Genomic DNA, 26,726 nt, shown 5'->3' with positions numbered 1-26,726 from the left:
ACCAAGAACCGTACAGAACCTCGGTCCTACCTCAGACACACCACCTTACACCACCCACCCACTTTCCGCCACACTCCAAGCTCCGTCCTACCGCCCACCTTTTCTAGAAGGTGCCAGAATGTGCAGAAGCGCACGCGCAACCTGTGCCTATTGGGAGAAAGCGTCAGTCGAGTACCTCCTCCCTTTAGCGGTCCAAGATACTGACTTCCGCTCTCCTACCTTCGCGCCCTTCTCATTCGCTCTCTAATTGGGCGAACGTGCTGCGACCGCCCCTTCCGTCTGCTCACTTCCGGCGCGCTCTCGCTTCTCCACCTTGTTCCCCGTCCTGCCCCGCGGCGCGGCCCGGCAAGGTCTGTGTCTGGGGAGGGGAGAGGCTGGGAGCGCCGTTCCCAGCAGCCCCCGCGAGCGACGTCGCTCGGGTCCTTTCCACGCCGTCGCGGCTGCAGTGGCCACCGCCCGGCCCGGGGACCGTGAGACGCTGGTTGCCCGCGGTGTGAGGGAAACTCGACTTGCGCCCCGCCGCCAGGATGGAGGGTCCTTTGTCCGTGTTCGGGGACCGCAGCACTGGGGAGGCGATCCGCTCCCAGAACGGTGAGGGTCTGAGCGAGGCCTAAGGCGGGCCCGCGGAGGTGCGCGTCCCCCTCACCCCCGCCTCGGCCTTGGTTGCCGTCTTCGTGGCTTCCCTTCTCTACCCCCCGACAGGGCCCCTGGGAGTGGTGGGTGGCCTCTCCGTCCCGCAGCGGGTCTCCGCCGAGGGCGTAGCGCGGTTTGACCGGATGCTGCGGAGGCCGGGGGCTGGGAGAGCGAGTTCCGCGCACCGGCACGTGCCGCCGCACCTTCAGTCCCTGCCGGCCGGGCCCCTGCGCCCGCCCTTTTGTTTCGGTTCTAGTCCAGAAAGGCGTCTCTGGGTCTCGTTTTACGGCCGTTAACCAGACAGAATTATCTCTAACTGCTTTGTTTTTGTATTATTGATGAGTGCGTGACCATAGACCGCTATTCAGATGACTTGCACATTGTTCAGTCGCTCAGTCGAGGCCCAACTGTTTGCGACCCCGTGGATTGCAGCACGCCAGGCTTCCCTCTCCATCACCAACTCTCGGAGCTTGCTCAAACTCGTGTCCATCGATTTGGTGATGCCATCCAACCATCTCATTCTCTGTCGTCCCCTTCTGCCTTCAGTCTTTCCCAGCATTAGGGTCTTTTCCAGTGAGTCAGTTCTTCGCCTCAGGTGGCCCAAGTATTGAAACTTCACTTTCAACATCAGTTCTTCCAGTGAATATTCAGGACTGATTTTCTTTAGGATTGACTGGTTTAATCTCCTTGCAGTCCAAGGGACTCTCAAGAGTTCTCCAGCACCACAGTTCAAAAGCATCAATTCTTCGGTCGCTCAGCTTTCTTTATGATCCAACTCTCATATCTGTACATGATTACTGGAAAACCCATAGCTTTGACTAGACAGACCTTTGTCGGCAAAGTAATACCTCTGCTTTTTAAGATGCTGTCCAGGTTGGTCGTAGCTTTTCTTCCAAGGAGCAAGCGTCTTTTAATTTCATGGCTGCAGTTACCGCCTGCAGTGATCTGGGAGCCCCAAAGAATAAAGTTTGTCACGTTTCCATTGTTTCCCCATCTATTTGCCAGGAAGTGATGGGACCGGATGCCATGATCTTAGTTGAATGTTAACATAAGCGGTACTTGAAATGAGTTTAGTAAACTTTAACCTGTTAAAGCATTTGTTGTTGAGTCGCTTGAAGTCACAGATCTTGTGAATCTTACCAGTTGAAATCAGTCAGTCTTACCGTTATTTGATAGATTATTGATTTTTGTCGTGGGCAAATTTGAAGTATAGTCAGAACATTCGAATTACTAATTTTTTTTAAATAACTTTTTTTTTTAACTTGCCAGAATCTGAAAAAGGCTGGTATCTTTTTGTTTTGTGTGGAGTGGCAGAATCTGCAGTGAGGACTAGTAGGTGATTATTTTTTCTTTAAAGCGATGAAGTGAGTACTCTTAATAACACTTGGTGTCTGTCTGCAGTTGAATTAAAACTGTATATTACTGGGTGCTCTCTCTCCTTACATTAGACTTTTGGTTGATTTTCAGATTAGGACAGATTAGATAAATTTGAAAATTCAGAGGCTGTCATTTACTTCTTTTAGACCGAAATGATTGTCTCTTGGAATCTTGAGTTTTCAAAAACATTTTTTTGTATTTACAGTCATGGCTGCAGCTTCAATTGCCAATATTGTGAAAAGTTCTCTTGGTCCAGTTGGCTTGGATAAAATGTTGGTGGATGACATTGGTGTGAGTATATGTCTACACGTAATGTTCATTACTTTAAAGAATAAGTTCATGAATATCTCACTTGTGTTTGTCAGAGTGCTGGTATTGGAAGGTATACAGAAGGTGAATGTATCATAACAGGGTTGGGCTAATTTAGGGGATAGTCTCTTTCTGTGGGTGATTATGTCATTTTTTTCTCCCCTGGAAATTTCTTAGGATGTAACCATTACTAATGATGGTGCAACCATCCTGAAGCTACTGGAGGTAGAGCATCCTGCAGCCAAAGTTCTCTGTGAGCTAGCAGATCTGCAAGACAAAGAAGTGGGAGATGGGACCACCTCCGTGGTAGGTAAAGACTGCTAACTGAGGACTAGTGTTTTTTCCCCCCCTAAAATCAAAGTTTCAGAAAATAAAGCCCTAACCATAAGTAAGTCATTTAAAGGGGAAAAAAAATGTTTTCTTTTTCTCTTACAACCTGTGGCGCAGAAGAAAGTCCTAAAACCTTACCAAGTATTTAAAAAAAACAAGATGTTTCTATATTTTAAATGCTGACAAGTGAACTCATGAGTTCAAACGGGAGTTTGAGAGAGTTGGTAAACATGATCAATAACATGATATAAACGCCTTGAAGATCACCCAGCACACTGATGTAGTAGAAACACTTAATATTTGATGAGGGGAAAAAATAATAATTTGCTGTCTTAAAAAAAAGCACTGGTTTGTGGGGAAATGTTTAATCTCTAAGCCATGGAAGAATGGAATCCACCTCTTCTGAAAGAATGATCTTTGCTAAGTAATTTGTACATGATACCAAAGCTTTTTAAATACAATTAATTTTCCCCCAAAAGATGCAGGCAAGAATTTTAAAGTCTTTTTGATTAAAGCGTAATTTTTGGTCTCCGTAAAAGGATGATTTTCTAAATAACAATCTAAAATAGTACAGATCAGGCATTTCCTGGTAGTCTAGTGGTTAGGACTCCCAAGCTTTCACTGCTGAGAGCCTGAGTTCAATCCCTGGTCCAAAAGCTAAGATCCCAGATGCTGAGTGGAGTGTCCAAAATAAATAAATAATTAAACAGTGCAGATCATTTAATTGTCAGGCTCTTCATTTAGCTTATGTTGAAAGCTATGTAAGCACTTCATCTTGAAAAGGAATGAATGAATCGTCTCTACTGTTCTACTGCAGAACTAGCTTATTCTAGTTAAGAGCCAGAACAGTTTGCTGACTCCTATCTGGCTTTATCCATTTCCATATGAGATACTGTGTAGGGTTATCTTTTTCTGATTTCTAATAAGGAGTTAATCTCTTTGCCCCTATCATTCTCATTATTATTATCTGATGTGTGTTAGTATTTGTACATACGTGTTGCCCATAATGTCAGGATAACATGAGAGCAATGGATGTTTTCTCTGCAGGTTATTATTGCAGCAGAACTTCTAAAAAATGCAGATGAACTAGTCAAACAGAAAATTCATCCCACATCAGTTATTAGTGGCTATCGACTTGCTTGCAAGTAAGATTGTTACATTCAGAAAAAATTTTATTTGTTGTTTGATGTAATAGTTTAGAGTCTCTTCTTTGAATTTTCCAGTTGATGACTATACTTTGATAAAGCTGTGTTTTAGTGTATGTGTAGTAACACTTGAAATAAGAACTAGGGCCAGTATCCCTTTTTTCCCATTTGACTACCACATTATCTCCTGATAGATTTTAGTGGCTATGCTTGTGGGATAGATAAGAACTGCCGTGATCTGAAGAGGGGGGATTTGCTCGTGTCCTCCTCCTATATGAAATGGCTGAACAGAGCATTGATGCCCTAAATATTGTGACACACTGATAAAACAAGATTCTGAGTAGTGAATTGTTTTCTCCCCCACACTTCAAACAGGGAAGCAGTGCGTTATATCAGTGAAAATCTGATTATTAACACCGATGAGCTTGGAAGGGATTGCCTGATTAATGCTGCTAAGACATCGATGTCTTCCAAAGTCATTGGAATGTATCCTTGTGGTGGTCTAATAAAGTTTAGGCTTTTTAAAAGTAAAACCCTGTGTTAGTTTTTGTGCCAGATGATGCTGTATTGAAGTTGCCTATTTTCCTTTTTCCGCGGGGAAGGGTAATACAAAGTATTATGAAAGTAGTGTGCAGATGGTGATAAACAGTTTTCTAACATTTCAGTGGCATATATGATGCTTGTTTCTTTGGTGAGATTGCTAAAGGGAAGTGCCTTTGTGTTACCCTTGATTTTCATGGGCGCCCACTATCCATCCCAAGTCTCTTGTTTTCCTTAACTGCTGGCTTAGAAATGGTGATTTCTTCGCTAACCTGGTGGTAGATGCTGTGCTTGCTATTAAATACACAGATATCAGAGGCCAGCCTCGCTATCCAGTCAACTCCATTAATGTTCTGAAAGCCCATGGCAGAAGTCAGATGGAGAGTATGCTCATCAACGGCTATGCTCTCAACTGTGTGGTGGGATCCCAGGGTAAGGCTTGTGATTTCACTTTGTCATATAACCATTGTGCTAAAGGATAAAGCTAGCTATTTGTGGATTATCTACTCCATCTTCAGATGAACTATCCAACATGTGTACTTTTATTCTTTAGTGAAGCCCAGAGATAAAGGAAATGGTACATCGTGTTGCCAGTTTCTTTGTAATGTAATTGCATATGATTAAGAAAGATGCCAATTAAAAGAAAGCACATGTGTTTAATGTCATGAGTGTTAGTTTATAATGTTAAAAGTAATAAAATCTAAATTTGTGTGTTTACCTATAACGATTTAAAATCTGTGCAGTTCTTTCTAAGGATAGGTGTGTTTTATAAAATATAGCATTGTTAATTGTAAAGGTACTTAATGTTATGTTCAATTTTAGGCATGCCCAAGAGAATAGTTAATGCAAAAATTGCTTGCCTTGACTTCAGCCTGCAGAAAACAAAAATGAAGCTTGGTGTACAAGTGGTTATTACAGACCCTGAAAAACTGGACCAGATTAGACAGAGGTACGTTGAGAGATTCATTTTTGACCTTGGGAAAGGCATGTTTGTAAATTACTGTCAAAGGATAAACTAAAAAGTCTAATGGGTAGCAGGGTTTGGTAGATGATGCAACTGGACTTTTTTTTTTCCAACTGTGAATATCTTCAGTTGCTCAGTCATGTCCGACTCTTTGCGACCCCATGATTGCAGCATACCAGGCCCCCCTGTCCATCACCAACTCCTGGAGTTCACCCAAACTCAAGTCCATCAAGTCGGTGATGCCATCCAGCCATCTCATCCTCTGTCATCCCCTTCTCCCCCTGCCCCCAATCCCTCCCAGCATCAGAGTCTTTTCCACTGAGTCAACTCTTTACATGAGGTGGCCAAAGTATTGGAGTTTCAGCTTTAGCATGAGTCCTTCCAAAGAACGCCCAGGACTGATCTCATTTAGAATGGACTGGTTGGATCTCCTTGCAGTCCAAGGGACTCTCAAGAGTCTTCTCCAGCACCACAGTTCAAAAGCATCAATTCTTTGGCACTTAGCTTTCTTTATGGTCCAACTCTCACATCCATGCATGACCACTGGAATAACCATAGCCTTGACTAGACGAACCTTTGTTGGCAAAGTAATGTCTCTGCTTTTCAATATGCTATTTAGGTCATAACTTTCTTTCCAAGGAGTAAGTGTCTTTTAATTTCATGGCTGCAGTCACCATCTGCAGTGATTTTGGAGCCCCCAGAAATAAAGTCTGGCACTATTTCCACTGTTTCCCCATCTATTTCCCATGAAGTGATGGGACCAGATGCCATGATCTTCGTTTTCTGAATGTTGAGCTTTAAGCCTACTTTTTCACCCTCCTCTTTCACTTTCATCAAGAGGCTTTTTAGTTCCTCTTCACTTTCTGCCCTAAGGGTGATGTCATCTGCATATCTGAGGTGATTGATATTTCTCACTGCAATCTTGATTCCAGCTTGTGCATCTTCCAGCCCAGCGTTTCTCATGATTTACTCTGCATATAAGTTAAATAAGCAGGGTGACAATATACAGCCTTGATGAACTCCTTTTCCTATTTGGAACCAGTCTGTTGTTCCATGTCCAGTTCTAACTGTTGATTCCTGACCTGCATATAGGTTTCTCAAGAGGCAGGTCAGGTGGTCTGGTATTCCCATCAGACTTTAAAAATTAACATTTTTAACCAAAGTCTAATTATATTACCTAAACTGCCAGGGAAATTAGAAAATGTGGTGACAGTGTCTTAAGAGAGATTGGGGTAATAGATGAAAACTGACATTGTCAGGTACTAGGCAGTGCATATGGTCTTTAACTACTGGTTGACATGCTAGAGAGCTAGTGTACCTTTTTTATTTTTTTGCTGTGCTGGGTCTTCGTTGCAGTGCGCCAACATTGCAATGGTTTCTCCTCTGGTATCTAAAGGTGTCCTTTTTTCCTTCAAAGGCCGGTCTCTTTAGAATAAGTGTGTGAGATCCTGTTCCCTTCTGCTTTTACAGTCTTGCTTCATTGATTATTCTTGCTGAACTGCATATTCAATACTGACTCTATTCTTCATTCCTTTCTAGATTCCTCTTGTAGCTCTCTTATCCTTAACTATTGTAAAAGCCTCTTGAATCTGCCTGCAGTGCAGGAGACCTGGATTCAATACCCAGATTGGGAAGATCCCCTAGAGAAGGGGTTGGTTACCCACTCCAGTTTTCTTGCCTGGAGAATCTCATGGACAGAGGCGCCTGATGGGCTACATATAATCCATGGGGTCGCAAAGAGTCAGACATGACTGAGCAACTAACACTTTCACTTCACTTGTAGCTCTTTTATCCTTAAATATAATAAAAAAGCCTCTTGTGTACACATCCTATTGCAGTTACTCCCTGTCCTTCCTCATTTCTGTATAGCCAGATGTTAGAAGAGTGATTGGCACAAAAACTTTTCTGGTGTTTTATTTCTTATGCCCTTTTCAGCTCCTCCAGTGGAGAACCACTTGCTAAGATCACTAGTGACCACTGCTGTGAAGCTCACTACACACATCCAGTTTCACTTGATCTTTATCAAGCCTTTGGCTACTTTTGAAAAACTTGGAGGTTGGAGCAGCATTTTGCTTCTGCATCATCTGTCCTGTGCCTGGGCCACTGCATCCTTTGTGCCGGAGACTTGGAATCTGTTTCTTGGAGCTTGAATTGATTGAATGTTTTTTAAGCATCTCAAAGTCATTATGTCTAAAATTGAACTTGTGATGATACCCCCAAATCTGCTCTTTGCTGTTTTAGTTAGGGACCCCTCTACTGAGGAAGAAGACTAGGAAATGTCCTTAACTCTTTTTTTTCCTTTTCTCTGCTAACCTATCAAAGACCACTTGATGTCTCTCTGTAAATCAAATCTCAAACTCACCCACTTTTCGTTTCCATTTTCTTGCCCAAGCTGTTCCAGGGGTATCAAGCTGGTCATCTTGGTTCCTGTCTCATCACCTCCAAGGCTGTTACCCACACAGCAGCCAAGTTGATCTTACCCCTTGCAAGGCCAGAGCCTTTTGGAGGTTTCCCATCACTCTGGGTTAGTTCAGTTCCTTACCTGCTCTTTGCACTGTGGTCTAGCACAGCCGAAACCAGAATCCACCAAGCTCCTTCTTTAAGAGCTTCAGCCCCTAAGAGTAGAATGTTCCTTCCTCTGCCCAGAACATTCTCTGCCTGCTTGTTTTGACTGGCTAATTTTTTTTACTTGTTTTTCAGTTGGTAACTTTCAGAGATGCTTCTCTTTCCCCCTCAGTCTGAATTATGCTGTCCCTTGAGTTACTGCAGTTTGTCTTCCTGGGGCTTACCACATTTTCTAACTATGTATTAATACGTCTTAAAGTGTAAGGTCTGTAAAGGTAGAGGCTGAATGATTTAGTTTCGTGGCTTTGACATACATACAGTATTTGTCTAGGATGTAGAGAGGTTTATTGTGAGGTTCATTTTTAACTCATTTCACTTTATAAAGATTCTTTGATCTTGAGACTTGCCTAGTGGTCCAGCAATTAAGACTCCAAGCCTCTACCACAGGGGACTCGGGTTTGAGTTCACCAGGGGGTCAGTGAACTGCAAGTCCACATGCTGCACGGTGTGGCAAAAGAAAAAAGATTCTCTGTTCTTTGAATAAGTAAATATTTATTGACTGTTTTTCAGATCTGTGTATCCCGTAGTTTGCCTGTAATTCCCATGCAGTTTCACCTGAATATCATGGGGGCTTCAGATTCACCTTGTTGAAAACCGAACTCTTTTTTTTCTCATCTTGCCCCCAACCTGTTAGTATTTATTTCACTCCAGAAATCAATCGCTGAATCTCCCAGTCACCCAAGCCATAAGCTTTGCCTTCTCTGTTAAGGCCATCTGTTCACATCAGATAGACTCATCTCCAGTTATTGCCTCAGAGTGTATTCATTCTTTCATCCTTTGAAAACACAGATTGATACTACTACTCTCGCTTTAAAATATTAAAAAGAAAAAAAAAACTTACCAATTCAGACTCTGACATTGCTACAGAGTTCTTCATTTTCTGTTCCTACCTGGAGTTCCAACTCTGGACCCCTCAACTCCAGACCGTCAAGCTTTCCTTGTCCCCCTGCCAGCCTGGACACGTGGCTCTCGTGTGCTTGTCCTCCCTGCATTGCATTGTGTATTGCAAGTGACACTGGCCTTCGAGTTTGCTTGATGGTCTTGTCTCCCTACCAGGTCCGTCAAGCTTCCTTTCTTAGGCGCCATTCTTGGTTAGAAACTAAAGTTGGGGTGGGGAGAGCTAACTGGTATTTAATTCCTTGAATTTTTCTGTAAATTGGACTGATGTAAGTTCTGCTCATAGAAGGGAGAGACTCATTAGTATCATTTAATCTGTAGTTATTTTATGAAAAATATTTAATGGAAGTTCAAGCTTTATGTAATAGTAAAAATACAGAAGATAACTTTGGGTTACTACTCAAGTACTGCATTTTTGTAGAGAATCTGACATCACCAAGGAGCGAATCCAGAAGATCCTGGCAACTGGTGCCAACGTTATCCTAACCACTGGTGGAATTGACGACATGTGTCTGAAGTATTTTGTGGAGGCTGGTGCTATGGCAGTTCGAAGAGTTTTAAAAAGGGACCTTAAACGCATTGCTAAAGCTTCCGGAGGTATGTCTCCTGCCAGCTGTCATGTTCTTTTTACGTTGGATGGTAAGATAAGCAGATCCAGAAAACTTCCTTAATGCTTTGTGTACAAATGTGTGAAATCTTTTGTGCATTTGTAACTGGGAAAGTTCTTCAGTGTTTTTCACCTCGAAGTGACATCGTTCTCTTAGGATAGGATGGTTCCTTGAATGTCTTACTGTAAGCCTTAAACTTGAGATTATGTGTCACTTCTATGGTAGATTCCATGTTTCTGAATGTTTAAAGCAGGGTTGAAAATATTCACGAGAGAACAGTGCTTACAGGTGTTTATAATTATTTTTAATAGCAACTGTTCTGTCAACGCTGGCCAATTTGGAAGGCGAAGAAACTTTTGAAGCTTCAATGTTGGGACAAGCAGAAGAAGTGGTACAGGAGAGAATTTGTGATGATGAACTGATCTTAATTAAAAAGTAAGAGCTACTTCATACATTGTAAGGCTGTACAGATTTTATTATTGAGTAAAAACAGATCACCTTCCCATTTATTTGCTGCTATAGTCCTTCAGTGATATGAGCAGTTATACGCATGGGATAAAACAATACTGGGCCCTTGTAAATGGAGGTGAAGTTACCATTTCATCTCTTCTCCATGGTCTAGACATTGCTTCCCTGTCTAAATGTCCTGTGTAAGTAGTAGTGAATTTCTTCATGGACTTACTACTGTTAAAGACTATCGCTGTTGTTTTAAATAGCACTAAGGCTCGTACCTCTGCATCGGTCATCTTACGTGGCGCAAATGATTTCATGTGCGACGAGATGGAGCGCTCCTTACACGATGCCCTTTGTGTGGTGAAGAGAGTTTTGGAGTCAAAGTCTGTGGTCCCAGGTGGGGGCGCTGTAGAGGCGGCCCTTTCCATTTACCTGGAGAACTACGCGACCAGCATGGTGAGAACACCCTGAAGCCTGTTCTGGTTCATAAGCTGCTGCTTTGGGTTTTCTTTCTTTTGTGAAGACACCTCATTGTCTTTCCTCTTAGGGCTCCCGGGAACAGCTCGCTATTGCGGAGTTTGCAAGATCTCTTCTTGTTATTCCTAATACTCTGGCAGTTAATGCTGCCCAGGACTCCACAGATCTGGTTGCAAAATTAAGAGCTTTTCATAACGAGGCTCAGGTTAACCCAGAACGAAAAAATCTAAAATGGTAAGCATACGCTCCCTTTTTCATTGTCATTTGTGTATCATATACGGTAGTTTGGTTTTTCTTCTTAAACTCATTAAGGGGGTGACTAGTGATTACTAGCATTGGTGTGTCTTAGTTACCAAATGATTCCTCACCTCTCTCTAGGTAGTCATTTATGTACAGTAGGAAGGTTCCCCAGAAAGAGGAAGTTATTTTTGGGTGGTCCATGCCTATTTTTAAGCAGCCTCCCTTTAAGATACTAAGTGGCATTTAGAAATATCTGACTTCCACCTAGGCTTTCTACACCTCTTTCAGTGATGAATTTGTATATCCATAATTAGTTACTTAAAGGGATCTGCCCTCAGGTTTCCCAAGGTTAACATTTTAATGGAATAGCTGGCATTTGTAAGCCAGCTTTTAAAGGGGTAAAATGGGATGGATACGAATTACGGAAGAGGCTGTTCAATTGTTTTTTTCCTAAATTGCAGGATTGGTCTTGACTTGGTCAATGGTAAACCCCGTGACAACAAACAAGCAGGGGTGTTTGAACCAACCATAGTTAAAGTTAAGAGCTTGAAATTTGCCACTGAAGCTGCAATTACCATTCTTCGAATTGATGATCTTATTAAATTACACCCAGAAAGCAAAGATGATAAGCATGGAGGTTATGAAGATGCTGTTCACTCTGGAGCCCTTGATGCCTGATCTGTTTATTTATGACAATGTTAGATGCAGCTTGCTTGTACCTCGAATATTACACATTAAAATGCTACAGGCTGCCGAGTCTTGTGTTCCTTGTGAAGTGGGAGATAGTTTCCACCCTCACTTTGGTCCTCTGGTTTCACATGACTTAGTATTATTAGTAAAAAATGCAATTGTGGTTTTAGTTTAACTCAGCCGAATTAGCTGTTGGGCAGCAGTTTCACCCTCTCTGAACACACATTGCTATTCCCATCCCACCCCCAATGCATAGGGCAGCAACACCACGATGTCCACCCTTGCGCTCCAGTGTGTGTAACAGGGTGACAAGAATCCGACAGCCAGATGCTCCAAGAGGATGGCCCAGGGCTATGGCTCCTCCTTCAGTGTTGACCTGAGGGGCAGAAAGATTTGTATCATTTATAGTTTTCTCTGGACATAAAATCAAAATCATTAATGTCATACCAGTAAACTACCTTCTCAAATTCTGTTTTTACTTTAGTTGCTTAGGAAGTGATTTTACCCTTGTACCATTCATTCTGACTAGTTTAAAGGATTTTAAATACAGGAATTCTTCGGCAGTCCAGTGGTTAAAACGCCACCCTTCCACTGCAGGAGGTTGCTGGTTTCAGTCCCTGGTCAAGGAGCTATCCCACAACAAAGATTTAAAATGCACTCTTTCTGTGGGAAGTGAACTAATGCAGGTAAGTTTTTTGCCTTAGGAAGCAAAAAAATGTCACCTTCCCTGGAGTCCCAGTAGGAACCCACCCAGTGCCCACCCATTACTGTATGGCCAAGACTTGGGACATAGCCTGTATTTTGGTGTTGACAGCCTTAAAACTGGGGCTTCCCAGGTGGTGCTAGTGGTAAAGAATCCACCTGCACTGCAGCAGAATGCCAGAGACCTGGGGAAGATCCCCTGGAGGAGGGCATGGTAACCCACTCCAGTATTCTTGCCTGGAGAGCCCCATGGACAGAGGAGTCCATGGGGTCACAAAAAATCAGACACAATAGCACGCATGAACGCACAGCCGCATGCAATTTCTTGCACTGTGAACATTCATTTGCAAGTTCTCAGGATTGCTTGGTTATGCTTACCTTCTCTGGGTTTAATCCAAGTTCTTTAGCTATTGCAACAGAGAGGGCTGCAAAGGCTTCATTGATTTCAAATACATCAACATCCTCCAGCGACCACCCTGCTTTTGCAACCTAAAGGAAAGGTTAAATTGAACAGAGGTTTAAGAACTCAGGCGGAACCATTCTTTGTTGTAGATGTAAAAGCAGGATATATACTGTGTGATGAAGGATCTAAAAACTGCCCAGTTAATCTGAACCAGTTACATTTGTCAGGTCCGCATGAGGTTATGGAGCACGTGATCCAAATGTTGGCTGCTCTTTTAGTAAAGAACAGCGAAAACTAGATGAATAAGCACATTTAAGGCTAATTGGAAGGCTCAGAGACACGCAGGTGAAACCTGATAGGAATAAAGATGAAAACAAAATCAAGCCTCGTCTCAGCATTTTGGAGTGGGAAGGATCTGAGCAAAGGTTTGAAGAAGACAGAAATAAAGCATTTACAAGTTACGGGTGTGCTCCCATAGAGGTTTTGGCGACAAAGGACAGGTACCAACACTGAAAATTAAACTCACAGCTTGCTTTATTGCTGGAATTGGTCCTATTCCCATAATCGAAGGCTCCACACCTGCTTGTGCCCAGGAAACTATCTGTGCTAAGGGTGTGAGCCCACGGTTGCCAGCTTCCGACTTCTTCATAAGAACCACTGCTGCAGCACCGTCATTAATTCCTGTAAATAGGAAGCCATCCTCGTTAAGTAGCTGTGTCTACTTTCTCTAACACCAGGAGACGTGAGTTAAGTCAGCCTTAACACATCTTGGCAAAGTCATGTACTGTTAGGCTTTACAGTGTAATTAGAAATGGTAGGTTTGCCAATCTGATACAACTGATTACAGAACATTTCCACGGGAGAAAGAACAGGAAGATGGAAGCACTGGAGGACAGGAGATTAATGAAGTGGAAGAAGTAGCCCAGACATCACAGAAGGTTATCGGAGTTTCTGGTTTTGGAAAAGCACAAAGGTAGTAGATAAAATCTGATTGGCTTTTTTCATGTGTATGTCCCATTAGGATACTGCAGGGAAGCCAAATCCATTTTTCGGTATATTATATATGAGTCTAATATAAAGAAACAAATGGTCAAACCTACATTTTTCCCTAAAGCAACTGAAACAAGATTTTAGAATAACTTGTACAGGAACCTCTTTGGTGGCCCACTAGTCAGGACTCAGTGCTCCCAATGCAGGGGGCATGGGTTTGATCCCTGCTTAGGGAACTAAGATCCCACGAGCCACAGGCACAGCCCCCCTACCCCCATCCAAAAAAGAAGAATCTTAGTACATGGTACTCCTTGCAGAAGATGGTATTCCCCAAACCGCCCTTCAAATAATCTAACCTGAAGCATTAGCTGGGGTGACAGTTCCTGTTCCATCCATAAGGAAGCAAGGCTTTAGCTTAGACACGGCCTCCATGTTGCTCCCATGGCGAGGAAACTCATCTGTTTTAACTTCAGTAAGACCTGAAAAGAAAATAAATGACCCAAGATTAGTACAAAGATGGCAGTCAGGGTACTAGAAATGATGGATTCCTCAAATGTGATACAGAAAGATTCACATTTGGAAGAAAAATTTATTATAAAATACTTCTAATAGAAAAGTCCACAGTAATACAAATTATTGTGACATTACATTAGTACCGTCTTCAGTGTTTTCCATACCAATACAGCCCTTTCTGAGGAAGGCAGTCACAGGGAGTTCTTCATGTAAGAGGTTGCTAAGGTTTGGGGTATAGGTCTTGGCTGGTTATAGCTGATTGGGTCTAGGGTGTCAAAGCTAGTCTCTCACAAAGGCTGGACATAATTGATGTCAGTCAGTAAAAGAACTTGACCGTTGTGTTGGAGAAGAGCTAAGTAACCCCAAAAGATGACACCCTCAAGAAATATGAAGCGCACATAGAAGCAACAGAAATGAATGGACAGTCGCTTCTGAAGAGAGAACTGGTAGGGGCAGAAAGGTGGGCTGCTGCCTTCCCCGGGGGCCAGCACGCCTGTCTCGTTAACCGCTGTACCTACACAGCCTCGGGGAGACCGCGGGCCAGGAGAGCCTCCTCCCCACCTCATGTTCAGATCGACCCTGAATACAGCTTTTCTTTGCATCCTGAGAGACATAAAAAGATAACAATGCACAGACATTCCTGTATGGTATCCTTTGGACTATTAATGCTTTTCTTATAGACTAGTAATGATTGCCTTATAGACAGCCCTGTTGACCTTTAAACCTTTACGATTGACACACCCACCTTTTTTAGAAGATACAAAAACTGGTACGATCTCTTTGTCAAAATGGCCCGCCTTCTGTGCATGCTCTGTCCTGTTTTGGGACAGAACTGCAACCTTGTCCTGGTCTTCTCTACTCACTTGCCATTGTTTGGCCACATTTTCAGCTGTGAAAGAAAAACAAACATTTTCAGGACGGCTTCTGGCGCTGGCTCAAGCACTGATGGCCAACACCGGCGGGCCCGCTGGTGCGCTGAGACAGTCCTCTGTGGCACTCCTGCCTCCCGCCAGGTGTGGAAAGGTTGCAAGGATTCTTAAGAAGCCGTTTTCTTTCTTTGCTGCCTTCCTTCTGCTTTCCTTTCTATAAAATACCTTTCAGAAATTTCCTTCTTGCTGCTTCACCAATTGTTCCTATTTTTTGGCCCCATTTGCCTTCTCATTTGGTTTCTGAACCGTTTGATGGAAAGTTGTAGGTATCATGCCCATTTATCTCTAAATTTTAATGTCAGTGTATTATTTCCCCACAAGAAAAGCCAGCTTCTTACATAACCACAGCTACCAAAATCAGGAAATGCAACACTCATAAAATACTGTTATCTCCACGCTCAGTCTACAGTCAAGGTCCACCTGTTGTCCCAGGGATGCCCTTTATAGCTAATTTGTTCAGTATCATCCAATCCATGATCACACACTGCATTTCACTGTCAATCTCTTCAGTTTTTATTTGCAACTGGTCCTCAGCATATCTCCATGTTTCTTAACCTTGGTATTTTTGAAGGGTAGGGACCAGTTCCTTTGTCAGATGTCACCAATCCTGATTTTCCTGATGTTTCCTCAAGATAACACATTGGAATATAACATTAGAATATTCTAACGCATTAGAATATAATGTGGGAAAGTATTGGATGATGATATTTTTTCATTTTTACATTTTTTCATGTATCTTATCAGGATACATGTTGGAGTTTATCTCAGGTTATGTCAACTTTGCTCACTTGATTAAAGTGATATCCACCATATTTCTACACTGTACAGTATGTGCAGTGTATTAAGTGTGCAATAGCACTATAAAAAAACAATGTACATACCTTAATTTATAAATACCTTATTGTTAAAAACACACTAACCATCATCTGAGCCTTGGAGCAAGCTATAGTGGTAATACCAAAGATCAAACCTCCCTGTTTCCTATTTTGTCGATATTGTTTTGGCTTGCTGCTGCTGCTGCAGCTAAGTTGCTTCAGTCGTGTCCGACTCTGTGTGACCCCATAGACGGCAGCCCACCAGGCTCCCCAGTCCCTGGGATTCTCTAGGCAAGAACACTGGAGTGGGTTGCCATTTCCTTCTCCAATGCATGAAAGTGAAAAAGTGAAGTCGATCAGTTGTGTCCGACTCCTAGCGACCCCACGGACTGCAGCCCACCAGGCCCCTATGTCCGTGGGATTTTCCAGGCAAGAGTACTGGAGTGGGTTGCCATTGCCTTCTCCAATTGTTTTGGCTTATTCTAGGTCAAATGGTTATTCAGATCACCATAATGAATCAGATCAGATCAGTCGCTCAGTTGTGTCTGACTCTTTGCAACCCCATGAATCGAAGCACGCCAGGCCTCCCTGTCCATCACCAACTCCCAGAGTTCACTGAGACTCACATCCATTGAGTCTGATGCCATCCAGCCATCTCATCCTCTGTCGTCCCCTTCTCCTCTTGTCCCCAATCCCTCCCAGCATCAGAGTCTTCCAGTGAGTCAACTCTTCCCATGAGGTGGCCAAAGTACTGGAGTTTCAGCTTTAGCATCATTCCTTCCAAAGAAATCCCAGGGCTGATCTCCTTCAGAATGGACTGGTTGGATCTCCTTGCAGTCCAAGGGACTCTCAAGAGTCTTCTCCAACACCACAAAAGCATCAATTCTTCAGCACTCAGCCTTCTTCACAGTCATACATGACCACAGGAAAAACCATAACCTTGACTAGACGAACCTTTGTTGGCAAAGTAATGTCTCTGCTTTTGAATATGCTATCTAGGTTGGTCATAACTTTCCTTCCAAGGAGTAAGCGTCTTTTAATTTCATGGCTGCAGTCACCATCTGCAGTAATTTTGGAGCCCAGAAAAATAAAGTATGACACTGTTTCCACTGTTTCCCCATCTATTTCCCATGAAGTGATGGGACCGGATGCCATGATCTTCGCTTTCTGAATGTTAAGCTTTAAGCCAACTTTTTCACTCTCCACTTTCACTTTCCTCAAGAGGCCTTTTAGTTCCTCTTCACTTTCTGCCACAAGGGTGGTGTCATCTGCATATCTGAGGTGATTGATATTTCTCCCGGCAATCTTGATTCCAGCTTGTGTTTCTTCCAGTCCAGCATTTCTCATGATGTACTCTGCATATAAGTTAAATAAACAGGGTGACAATATACAGCCTTGACAAACTCCTTTTCCTATTTGGAACCAGTCTGTTGTTCCATATCCGGTTCTAACTGTTGCTTCCTGACCTGCATACATATTTCTCAAGAGGCAGGTCAGGTGGTCTGGTATTCCCAACTCTTTCAGAATTTTCCACAGTTTATTGTGATCCACACAGTCAAAGGCTTTGGCATAGTCAATAAAGCAGAAATAGATGCTTTTCTGGAACTCTCTTGCTTTTTCCACGATCCAGTGGATGTTGGCAGTTTGATCTCTGGTTCCTCTGCCTTTTCTAAAACCAGCTTGAACATCAGGAAGTTCACGGTACACATATTGCTGAAACCTGGCTTGGAGAATTTTGAGCAGTACTTTACTAGCATGTGAGATGAGTGCAATTGTGTGGTAGTTTGAGCATTCTTTGGCATTGCCTTTCTTTGGGATTGGAATGAAAACTGATCTTTTCCAGTCCTGTGGCCACTGCTGAGTTTTCCAAATTTGCTGGCGTATTGAGTGCAGCACTTTCACAGCATCATCTTTCAGGATTTGGAATAGCTCAACTGGAATTCCATCACCTCCACTAGATTTGTTCGTAGTGATGCTTTCTAAGGCCCACTTGACTTCACATTCCAGGATATCTGGCTCTAGGTCAGTGATCACACCATCGTGATTATCTGGGTCATGAAGATTCTTTTTGTGCAGTTCTTCTGTGTATTCCTGCCATCTCTTCTTAAATCCTTCTGCTTCTGTTAGGTCCATACCATTTCTGTCCTTTATCGAGCCCATCTTTGCATGAAATGTTCCTTTGGTATCTCTGAATTTCTTGAAGAGATCCCTAGTCTTTCCCATTCTGTTGTTTTCCTCTATTTCTTTGCATTGATCGCTGAAGAAGGCTTTCTTCTCTCTTCTTGCTATTCTTTGGAACTCTGCATTCAGATGTTTATATCTTTCCTTTTCTCCTTTGCTTTTCACTTCTCTTCTTTTCACAGCTATTTGTAAGGCCTCCCCAGACAGCCATTTTGCTTTTTTGCATTTCTTTTCCATGGGGATGGTCTTGATCCCTGTCTCCTGTACAATGTCACGAACCTCATTCCATAGTTCATCAGGCACTCTATCTATCAGATCTAGGCCCTTAAGTCTATTTCTCACTTCCACTGTATAATCATAAGGGCTTTGATTTAGGTCATACCTGAATGGTCTAGTGTTTTTCCCCACTTTCTTCAATTTAAGTCTGAATCTGGCAATAAGGAGTTCATGGTCTGAGCCACAGTCAGCTCCTGGTCTTGTTTTTGCTGACTGTATAGAGCTTCTCCATCTTTGGCTGCAAAGAGGGCGCGCTAAAGCGCAGCCGAGAGGAGCCACCCCACGTCCGAGGTCAGGGGCAGAAGCCGGGAGGACCCCATACCCGAAGGGCGGCGGCCAAGACGAGTTACCTCACGTCGGAGGTCAGGGGCAGCGGCAGAGAGTACCAGACTGCGACAGCGCAGGAACGGCCTAGAGGAGCTACCCCGCGTCAGAGGTCGGGGGGGGTGGCCAAGAGGAGATACCCGGCATCCGAGGTCAGGGGCGATGACGAGAGGAGTTACCCCGCGTCCGAGGTCAGGGGCAGCGGCCAGGAGGAGATACCCCATGCCCCAAGCCCAAGGCCAGGGACGGCGGGCAGGAGGAGCTACCCCACGCCCCCACCGCTGAGGCCAAGGGCGGCGGACAGGAGGAGCAACCCCACGCTGGAGGCCAGGGGCTGTGGCCGGGAGGACCAACCCCACGTCCAGGGAGCCATGGCTGCGCGGGCACAGGAGGGCCTAGAGAAGCTATCCCACATAGGTCAGGAAGGGCGGCGGTGAGGAGATACCCTTCGTCCAAGGTAAGGAGCAATGGCTGTGCTTTGCTGGAGCAGCCGTAAAGATATCCCACACCCAAGGTAAGAGAAACCCAAGTAAGATGGTAGGTGTTGCAAGAGAGCATCAGAGGGCAAACACACTGAAACCATACTCACAGAAAACTAGTCAATATAATCACACTAGGACCACAGCCTTGTCTAACTCAATGAAACTAAGCCATGCCCATGGGGCAACCCAAGATGCGCGGGTCATGCTGGAGAGATCTGACAGAATGTGGTCCACTGGAGAAGGGAATGGCAAACCACTTCAGTATTCTTGCCTTGAGAACCCCATGAACAGTATGAAAAGGCAAAATGATAGGATACTGAAAGAGAAACTCCCCAGGTCAGTAGGTGCCCAATATGCTACTGGAGATCAGTGGGGAAATAACTCCAGAAAGAATGAAGGGATGGAGCCAAAGCAAAAAGAATACCCAGCTGTGGATGTGACTGGTGATAGAAGCAAGGTCCGATGCTGTAAAGAGCAATATTGCATAGGAACCTGGAGTGTCAGGTCCATGAATCAAGGCAAATTGAAAGTGGTCAAACAAGAGATGGCAAGAGTGAACGTCGACATTCTAGGAATCAGCGAACTGAAATGGACTGGAATGGGTGAATTTAACTCAGATGACCATTATATCTACTACTGCAGGCAGGAATCCCTCAGATGAAATGGAGTAGCCATCATGGTCAACAAAAGAGTCCAAAATGCAGTACTTGGATGCAATCTCAAAAACGACAGAATGATCTCTGTTCATTTCCAAGGCAAACCATTCAGTATCACAGTAATCCAAGTCTATGCCCCAGCCAGTAACGCTGAAGAAGCTGAAGTTGAACGGTTCTATGAAGACCTACAAGACCTTTTAGAACTAACGCCCAAAAAATATTTCATTATAGGGGACTGGAATGCAAAAGTAGGAAGTCAAGAAACACCTGGAGTAACAGGCAAATTTGGCCTTGGAATACGGAATGAAGCAGGGCAAAGACTAATAGAGTTTTGCCAAGAAAATGCACTGATCATAACAAACACCCTCTTCCAACAACACAAGAGAAGACTCTATACATGGACATCACCAGATGGTCAACACCATAATGAATACAATAATGAAAAGACAGTTGAAATATTGCAAGCCTTGTGGGTGGATGAAAACCTGATTGTGTACTGCAACGAATACAGAGTTCGATACCAGAAGTACTAGCTTATCTCTGATTTTGCCTTTGCCACAAAGCCACTATTTGTGAGCCCTGTTTCTTCATATGATAAAATGAGAGATTGACCCAGAGGAACTCTGAGGCTCTTCCCACCACCAACTTCCCGACAATCAAGGAGTCACAAAGGAGAGAGGGAATATTTCCCCAACATCAAATGGCAACTATCCCCGTCATCATGGATACAAAATGATGAGGACTCGGTCCCTACCCTTAAAGAGGAAAAGCAGCTGCAAAACCAAATGTTAGAGACCTTTTAACCTTTCTACAGTCGGGATGTTTTCAGCCGCGTCCGCCTGACCTGTAATGCCCATGTGGTAGTTGTGGAATGCGTCAGTGAGCCCGTCACAAAGTATACTGTCAGCCAGCGGTGTTTCCCCAATCTTGACTCCCGTCCTCAAGTGAACCAAATGAGGAGCCTGGAAACAAGAAATACAGATGGATTAGGCGTGGCTGTAACTAGTCCTCTCCTTAGGCTCCCCTCAAAACCATCCAGTGGTTCCTCAGTCTTCACCGAGTCCCCCTTGTGACCTTTCTCCATTCCAGCCCATCTTCCTCACCACCGAGGGCCCAGGGCCTGAAGACCCCTGGAATTAATAGGCTACTCCACCCCACCTGCCCTTGGAAACCCACCTGTAACTCTCTTCCCTATGCATTTGCAGCTTTCCATCAAATAAACCTGTGAATATTGTCCTATTTCTTTAAAAACCTCATTTATTCTTCCAAAGCAACCAGCAATTTGTTACACAAAGAGCTGATCAATGGGCTTAAGTGATGCTAACAATGTGTTCCTTATTTCGATGGGACGTACAATGCCTAGAGTGAGAATAATCAGGTGCCTGATTAACCGATGGGGAGAGATTTCTCAGTGGAGGGATTTCAAAGGATTTCCTTTTGAGAGTGAAAGTCGCTCAGTCGCATCTGACTCTTTGCAACCTCATGGACTATACAGTCCATGGAATTCTCCAGGCCTGAATACTGGAGTGGGTAGCCTATCCCTTCTCCAGGGAATCTTCCCAATCAAACCGGGGTCTCCTGCACTGCAGGGAGATTCTTTGCCAACTGAGCTATCAGGGAAGCCCCCTCTCAACTCCTACCAACTCAACAGCAGCTAGAAAGGAAAGACTGAAGAGTCTGAAGATCTCTATTTTGAGTCCTGGCTCTGGACCTCAGTTTCCTTAACTGTAAATTGGGAATAAAGCCCAAACCAAGGGCTGTTATGACCGCATGTGTGAAAGCACCCCATGAAGCACCACACAGGTGCTGCTACGGCCCCACCAGAATCACTCTGCACTTGCTGCGCTCACCCTGTCTCCTCCCAGGCCTGAGCAAGGAGGGCTGAATCGGCCTCTGCCCAGGGGTTCCCCAGGGGAGACCTTGAATTGCTGCAGGAAGCAGGGGATACATGTTTTCCTTTTCCCCCACTGTGTCAGCGGGAGGGATGGAACTTGGTGAAGCCAATCCCACCTGGCAAGCCCACTGGAGATGGGCACCACTCAGTGGGTCCTCTCTTCCACATTGTGTACCTACAAAAGGTCGACAGGCTGTGGTCCCCAGGAATACCCTTTGTCCCGTGCAGGAAGGTGAGCGCAACACCTGGTTTTTGACTTTTCCTCACAATGAGAAAGAAATGTAAAACTGAGGACATCACACTGGTTGACCAGCTTTTTCTTCACTTGAATTTCCCCATCACTGTGAATAATTAACATGCAGGCAGGGATCAAGGTTCGATTCAAATTTTTCTTGCTCCCTGTTTGGTTCCAGCTTTCAGACCATCAGTCAACCCTGCTGTGGCAATGCACAGAGTTCCTCAGTGAGTGGTCGGGGTGCCGTCTCTTCAGAGGCCTTACCTTGCTCATATTTTCCATGCCTCCTGCAACAACGATGCTGGAGTCTCCTATCCTTATCGACTGGGCTGCGAGGCACACGGCTTTCAGGCCCGACCCACAGATCATTTGGCAGCTCCATGCAGGAACAGAGTAGGGGATTCCTGCACCCACACTGGCCTGTCGAACAGGGTTCTGCCCACAGCCTGGAAGAAGAATCACAGAGGCCACTCAGCAGCCAAAGAGAAAGACAGCATGTTGGGATGAAAGTGCATGCAGAGTTCAAGAGGCTGCCAACTGGGTCTCCGGCCACTTCCCAGCCAAGTCAAGTTGCTGAGAGAGGCAGAGAATTGTATGGACCTGTCCCGGTCTGACCCCTGAATACATATTCTCTTGTGCTGTCCCATAGAAACTTCATGAATATAAGCTTCCTCCTCCACAAAGTTATTAATACTGTAAGAAGGAACTGTCTTCTTGATCTTTTGCTTGATCTTTTGATCAAGTGTGTACTTGAATGAGCACACATGGAAAAAAAATAGGGCAGAAATTTGGCATTATTCCTGTTTTTCACTAGGGCTGTTTGCTTTCTTCATCATGGCTTAAGATACCTGGGAGGGTAAGCGTGCACGTGTGCTCATTCGAGTCAGTCGTGTCCAACTCTTTCCAAGCCTATGGCCTGTAGCCCACCAGGTTCCTCTGTCCATAGGATTCTCCAGACAAGAATCCTGGAGTGGGTTGCCATGCCGTCTTCCAGGGGATCTTCCCAACCCAGGGATTGAACTTGCGTCTCCTGCATTGCAGGCGAATTCTTTACCCCCTGAGCCTCCTGGAAAGCCTGGGAGGATTAAGAGGGTTAAACCTCTACTAAGGTTTAACCTCTTAGTAGGAAGTTAAACTTAGGAAAGTTTCCTCTACTTAGGAAACCTCTACTAAGAAGCACCTCTTTACTTGCTTAACATTGATCACACCATGATTAACTGGTTATATAACAAGACACGTACAAAATCAGAACTGACAAATATTTTTCCACAATTCAATTGTGGGCACTTCCTTCAGGGAAGGAAGTATGTATTTATTCATACATGCTGCTGCTAAGTTGCTTCAGTCGTGTCCGACTCTGTGCGACCCCATAGACGGCAGCCCACCAGGCTCCCCCGTCCCTGGGATTCTCCAGGCAAGGACACTGGAGTGGGTTGCCATTTCCTTCCACATAAGTATGTATAAATAAGTATGCATTTATTCATAATCCCCATCTTTAGGTGCGTGCATGCTCAGTTGCTCAGTGGTGTCTGACTCTTTCCAACCCCATGGACTGTAGCCCACCAGGCTCTTCTGTCCATGGGATTTTTCCAGGCAAGAATACTGGAATGGCTAGCTATTTCCTACTCCAGAGGATCTTGCTTAGAGTTAAGAAATGAGTGCCAAACAGAATTAATTAATGGTCTGCATTTAGCAGAAAGTGAACTCAGTGAGAATTGAGGATTTCCATCTAACATGAACATTGTTTGTCAGTTGATAATGTCTGGTGCCGGGAGCCGGTGAGGCATTCCAGTCGTGACAAAGGTCATGAGGAAGGAGGCTCAGCATACGCAAAGGCGGGATTGAGCCTCAGGAGTCCCCCCGGATATTCTCGAGCATGTGCCCCCCAAAAACCAGAGTCTGCCTACTTTATTGCTTTGTGCTCTCACCTCTGACTTTACTGGGGGCTGTCCCCTACCACCATCTCGCTCTCTCTGTCAAAGAGTTAACTTACAGCTCCAATTAATAAAGTTCCTGGGCAATTAGGAGTGTTTAAATCCAAACCCCTCAGATGGCTCTCTAACTCGCCTGACAAGTTACCCGGACTCCTACAGCTATGCATACGATTGTTTACAGTCTCACGGGAAGCTTAAGATATTCAAATAGCTTAGAGCCTCTCAGAGAGTTAGAAACTGTCAGAATAAGACTAGTAAAGGATTTCATTGATGAGCCAATGCTTGTTGCCAAGTTTTCACATCCCCTGAATTGTATCCTTGAATGTGTATTAATTAATATAGTTGGTATGTAGAAAAAATAAGTAGTGGCCTTGGTGTTAGTAACTTTAGACCCTTAAGGTAATAAATTCTTTCCTTTGTTGTAAACCCATTACACATCCGCCCTATAGGAATGCAATTTTATCTTCGGAAGATGGCGCCAAACCTTAAAATAATTACTCTAAGAGAAGATAAGTCTTTGTTGATAAGTCCTTGTCAAGAGTCAAAAAATGTTAATAGGCCTTCTGGCCAGAAGATGATGTAAATCACCTAAACCATTTGTATACGATAAATTTGCAGGAAAGAAACCCTGGTTTTTGATAAGGATCAAAAACTGCTGACTTTGCATCCCCTATTATCCTCTATGTGTAACTTAGAGTATATAAGCCCCTGTTAAAAATAAAGCTATGGGCCTTGCTCACCAGCGCTTGGTCTCCCCATGTCTTTCTTTTCACATTCTGGCTGAAGTCTCCATCTGGAGCGCGGAACCCACCATGCTTACTAATTATGCCTGGGCTTCTAAGACCCACTCGAGAAGGTGTCTAGGGTGGGGCACCTTCCACTATTCGAGAGGGCGCCTGCGGCCTACATAAGTGGTGCAAACTTCTTGTCTTGAAGTTTTATTGGTCTCCCGCGTAAACCAAGCTACTCAGCCTCTTTTCTCCACTGAATTTTCCTACTGAGCTATCCTCATTCTATTACTCTTATATCTCTAATTAGCATATAAATAGTCGCCTAGGCCGTCTCTCCTTCGAACACCCTGCATCAGCCGGGGCAGGACCCCGGCAGTCTGGAGTGCAGCAGTTGCTCAGTAAATATTAGTTACACAACGGTGGAGGGGACCGGGGCTTAAAGAGTAGGACAGATGTGGGTTCAAGGCTGTGATCCTGTATTCGTTACTCAGTCTCTCAAGAGGAGAAAAGTGATGTGGAAGAGGTAACAGAGAAACCTGGAGTGGAGGACCCTACGGCAACGGAACAAGTCTGAGCTTGGGTCTGGGAAGAAAGGAGGCAGTGTTCCAAAAAATGAGTTAACACCTGAGGGTGTGACTCAAACACTCCAATGCCTTGGAAAGTCAGGAGAAAAGTAATGTGCTTCAACCTTAAAGCCCATGAGGACAGAGTGAAAAAGGAGAACTAGGAAGAGGAACTAACTACAAAACTGCAAAGTAAATGTACAGAAAAATGGTTTGGGTCTCGGATACAGTAAGGACAAAAGTTGGCAGTGAGTGTGACACCATTATCACTAGGAATAATTAGAATTTATTGTGCTTCTGAATGAGCACTAGTTATGGATAACTAACTTGGAATTGTCAGTGGGTGTGGGCCTGTAAACCTAGTGGGAATCAGAAGTGAGTTGGAACACTCCTGAGATTCATCTACAGCAGCCCCTCCAGGGGTGATGCACCCTTCTCTGGGAGCCACCCACCAGGCCAGCACAGAAGTGAACCCGGTGCAGGCCAAGGACTGACTTGTGCCGGTGGAGCCCTGTCCCAGCACCCAGCACAGAGCGGGACACGGAAGAATTCAATGCATTTTTATTGAATGTGAGAAACTAGGGAAATACAGAAGGCCCTGCATCCTCTCCCATACCTCAGGCTGGTCCTGCCTCTAAAGAATGAAAAGGCAGCGGAGGACGGAGATGTAGGATCGACCAGGAAAAGTATATTAAAGACCCTCGGGTTAAGTTGGAGAGAAGCTACTGATGGGGCCTGGCAGAAGGCGACAGGAGACATTCTAATAGATGAAATGCATAGAGGCAAGAACACATGTTTCTGTGTGTGAAGTAGGGAGCAGGGGGAGGAGAGGTTACTGCTTCCAATAACCCTGATCTAGGCAGTTACCTGCTGCCAAAACGTGTCCAAATATGACCTCCGAGACCTCTTCGGGAGCCACAGCGGCCCTTTTCAGGACCTCTCTGATGACAGTTGAGCCCAGGTCATGGACAGGAACGGTCGATAAGGCACCATTGAAGGAGCCTAGAACAGAAGGGAAGACGAGGTCGATGGAGAGGGAGCCTGGGGCGCTGGGGGAGCCGGCGGGCCGGTGCTTTTTCCCTCGGAAAAGACGCCCCACTACGGGCAGAGAGAGGAGCGCGGGGGACGCGCAGCAGTCGAACCCCAGGCAGGCAGTCCCCAGTGTGTGCGGAGAGACTGCGGACCCGCGGGAAACCTACCCATTCACTCCCCCAAATCAGAGCTTGATGGGCGCGGGCAAAAGCTTCCCTAACAAAAGAAGGCGCCCACTCCAGCGTGCCCAGGGCCTTTGAAATCTATATACCGCTAAGGACATTAGGACAATTCTAACTCTCCTTTTAAGCTACGCGACCCCCTTGCCCGGCGTCCCCCACCCGCCCCGCGCCAACTCAGACCACCCAGCGACCCCGCCCCCTGTGGCCACAAGGCTGAGATGGTGCTTCCCGTGGCTGGCCAATCAGGGGGCTCGCGGCAAAGCGTCTTTCCCCGCCAACCAATAGGAGGGCAAGGAGCCGCGGTGGCCCTACCCAAGACGCCAATCAGAACACTCAGATGAGAGCGAGCGAGGAATGGGCAGGGAAGGCCGGCCGGCCGCAGAGGCGCGAGGCGCGGGGTTCTGAGCGTCCCGGAGGCCCTGTGGTGGGTGGGTTGAGGGTGCGGCGGAAGGCGGTCCCCACGAGCAGGCCAGGCCTAGCTCACGGCTCAAACCCCACGCCAGGTCCGTCTTTCCACTCACCTATGATGGTGCGCGCCGCCGAGACGATGACCACTGGGTCCGAGTCTGCACTCATCCTGCCGCACAATCGCCTCT

General features: G+C 45.0%; 2 protein-coding genes and 2 non-coding genes across 5 annotated transcripts; 3 read left to right on the top strand and 1 right to left on the bottom strand.

Annotated features, from left to right (window-relative positions):
• The first annotated feature begins 417 nt into the window (after window positions 1-417).
• TCP1 (t-complex 1) lies at window positions 418-11,343 on the top strand. The gene is given in 12 exon segments (NM_001038086.1): window positions 418-591; window positions 2,216-2,301; window positions 2,497-2,625; window positions 3,697-3,794; window positions 4,170-4,280; window positions 4,585-4,766; window positions 5,157-5,283; window positions 9,242-9,417; window positions 9,740-9,863; window positions 10,145-10,337; window positions 10,429-10,592; window positions 11,060-11,343. Coding segments are annotated over 12 exon segments (1,671 nt in total). The 5' UTR covers window positions 418-527; the 3' UTR covers window positions 11,277-11,343.
• LOC112448168 (small nucleolar RNA SNORA29) lies at window positions 3,955-4,091 on the top strand. Its single transcript, XR_003036561.1, has one exon. It is a non-coding gene; the product is annotated as a small nucleolar RNA SNORA29 (small nucleolar RNA).
• Window positions 9,879-26,726, bottom strand: ACAT2 (acetyl-CoA acetyltransferase 2). 2 transcript variants are annotated; one of them, XM_010808728.4, is made up of 9 exons: window positions 26,116-26,645; window positions 25,784-25,918; window positions 21,953-22,134; window positions 20,404-20,521; window positions 14,642-14,785; window positions 13,740-13,862; window positions 12,920-13,074; window positions 12,369-12,479; window positions 9,879-11,664 (listed from the first exon to the last, which is right to left on the bottom strand). In XM_010808728.4, exons 1-9 carry the CDS (start codon window positions 26,117-26,119, stop codon window positions 11,494-11,496), a joined length of 1,143 nt encoding a protein of 380 aa, XP_010807030.1. In that variant the 5' UTR covers window positions 26,120-26,645; the 3' UTR covers window positions 9,879-11,493.
• On the top strand, window positions 9,927-10,056 carry LOC112448166 (small nucleolar RNA SNORA20). The gene has a single exon (XR_003036559.1). It is a non-coding gene; the product is annotated as a small nucleolar RNA SNORA20 (small nucleolar RNA).

The sequence above is a fragment of the Bos taurus genome, chromosome 9, assembly GCF_002263795.3.
Source record: "Bos taurus isolate L1 Dominette 01449 registration number 42190680 breed Hereford chromosome 9, ARS-UCD2.0, whole genome shotgun sequence".
Taxonomy (NCBI): Eukaryota; Metazoa; Chordata; class Mammalia; order Artiodactyla; family Bovidae; genus Bos; species Bos taurus.
This window is presented reverse-complemented; position numbering and strand designations above follow the sequence as displayed.

Coding starts and splice junctions, on each gene's coding strand:
- ACAT2 (XM_010808728.4), bottom strand. Junction 20,522..21,952: donor GCATGGAAAATATGAGCAAG/GTAAGGCCTCTG, acceptor TCTTGTTTCCAG/GCTCCTCATTTGGTTCACTT. Junction 13,863..14,641: donor TTTTGTATCTTCTAAAAAAG/GTGGGTGTGTCA, acceptor TTTTCTTTTCAG/GTCTTACTGAAGTTAAAACA.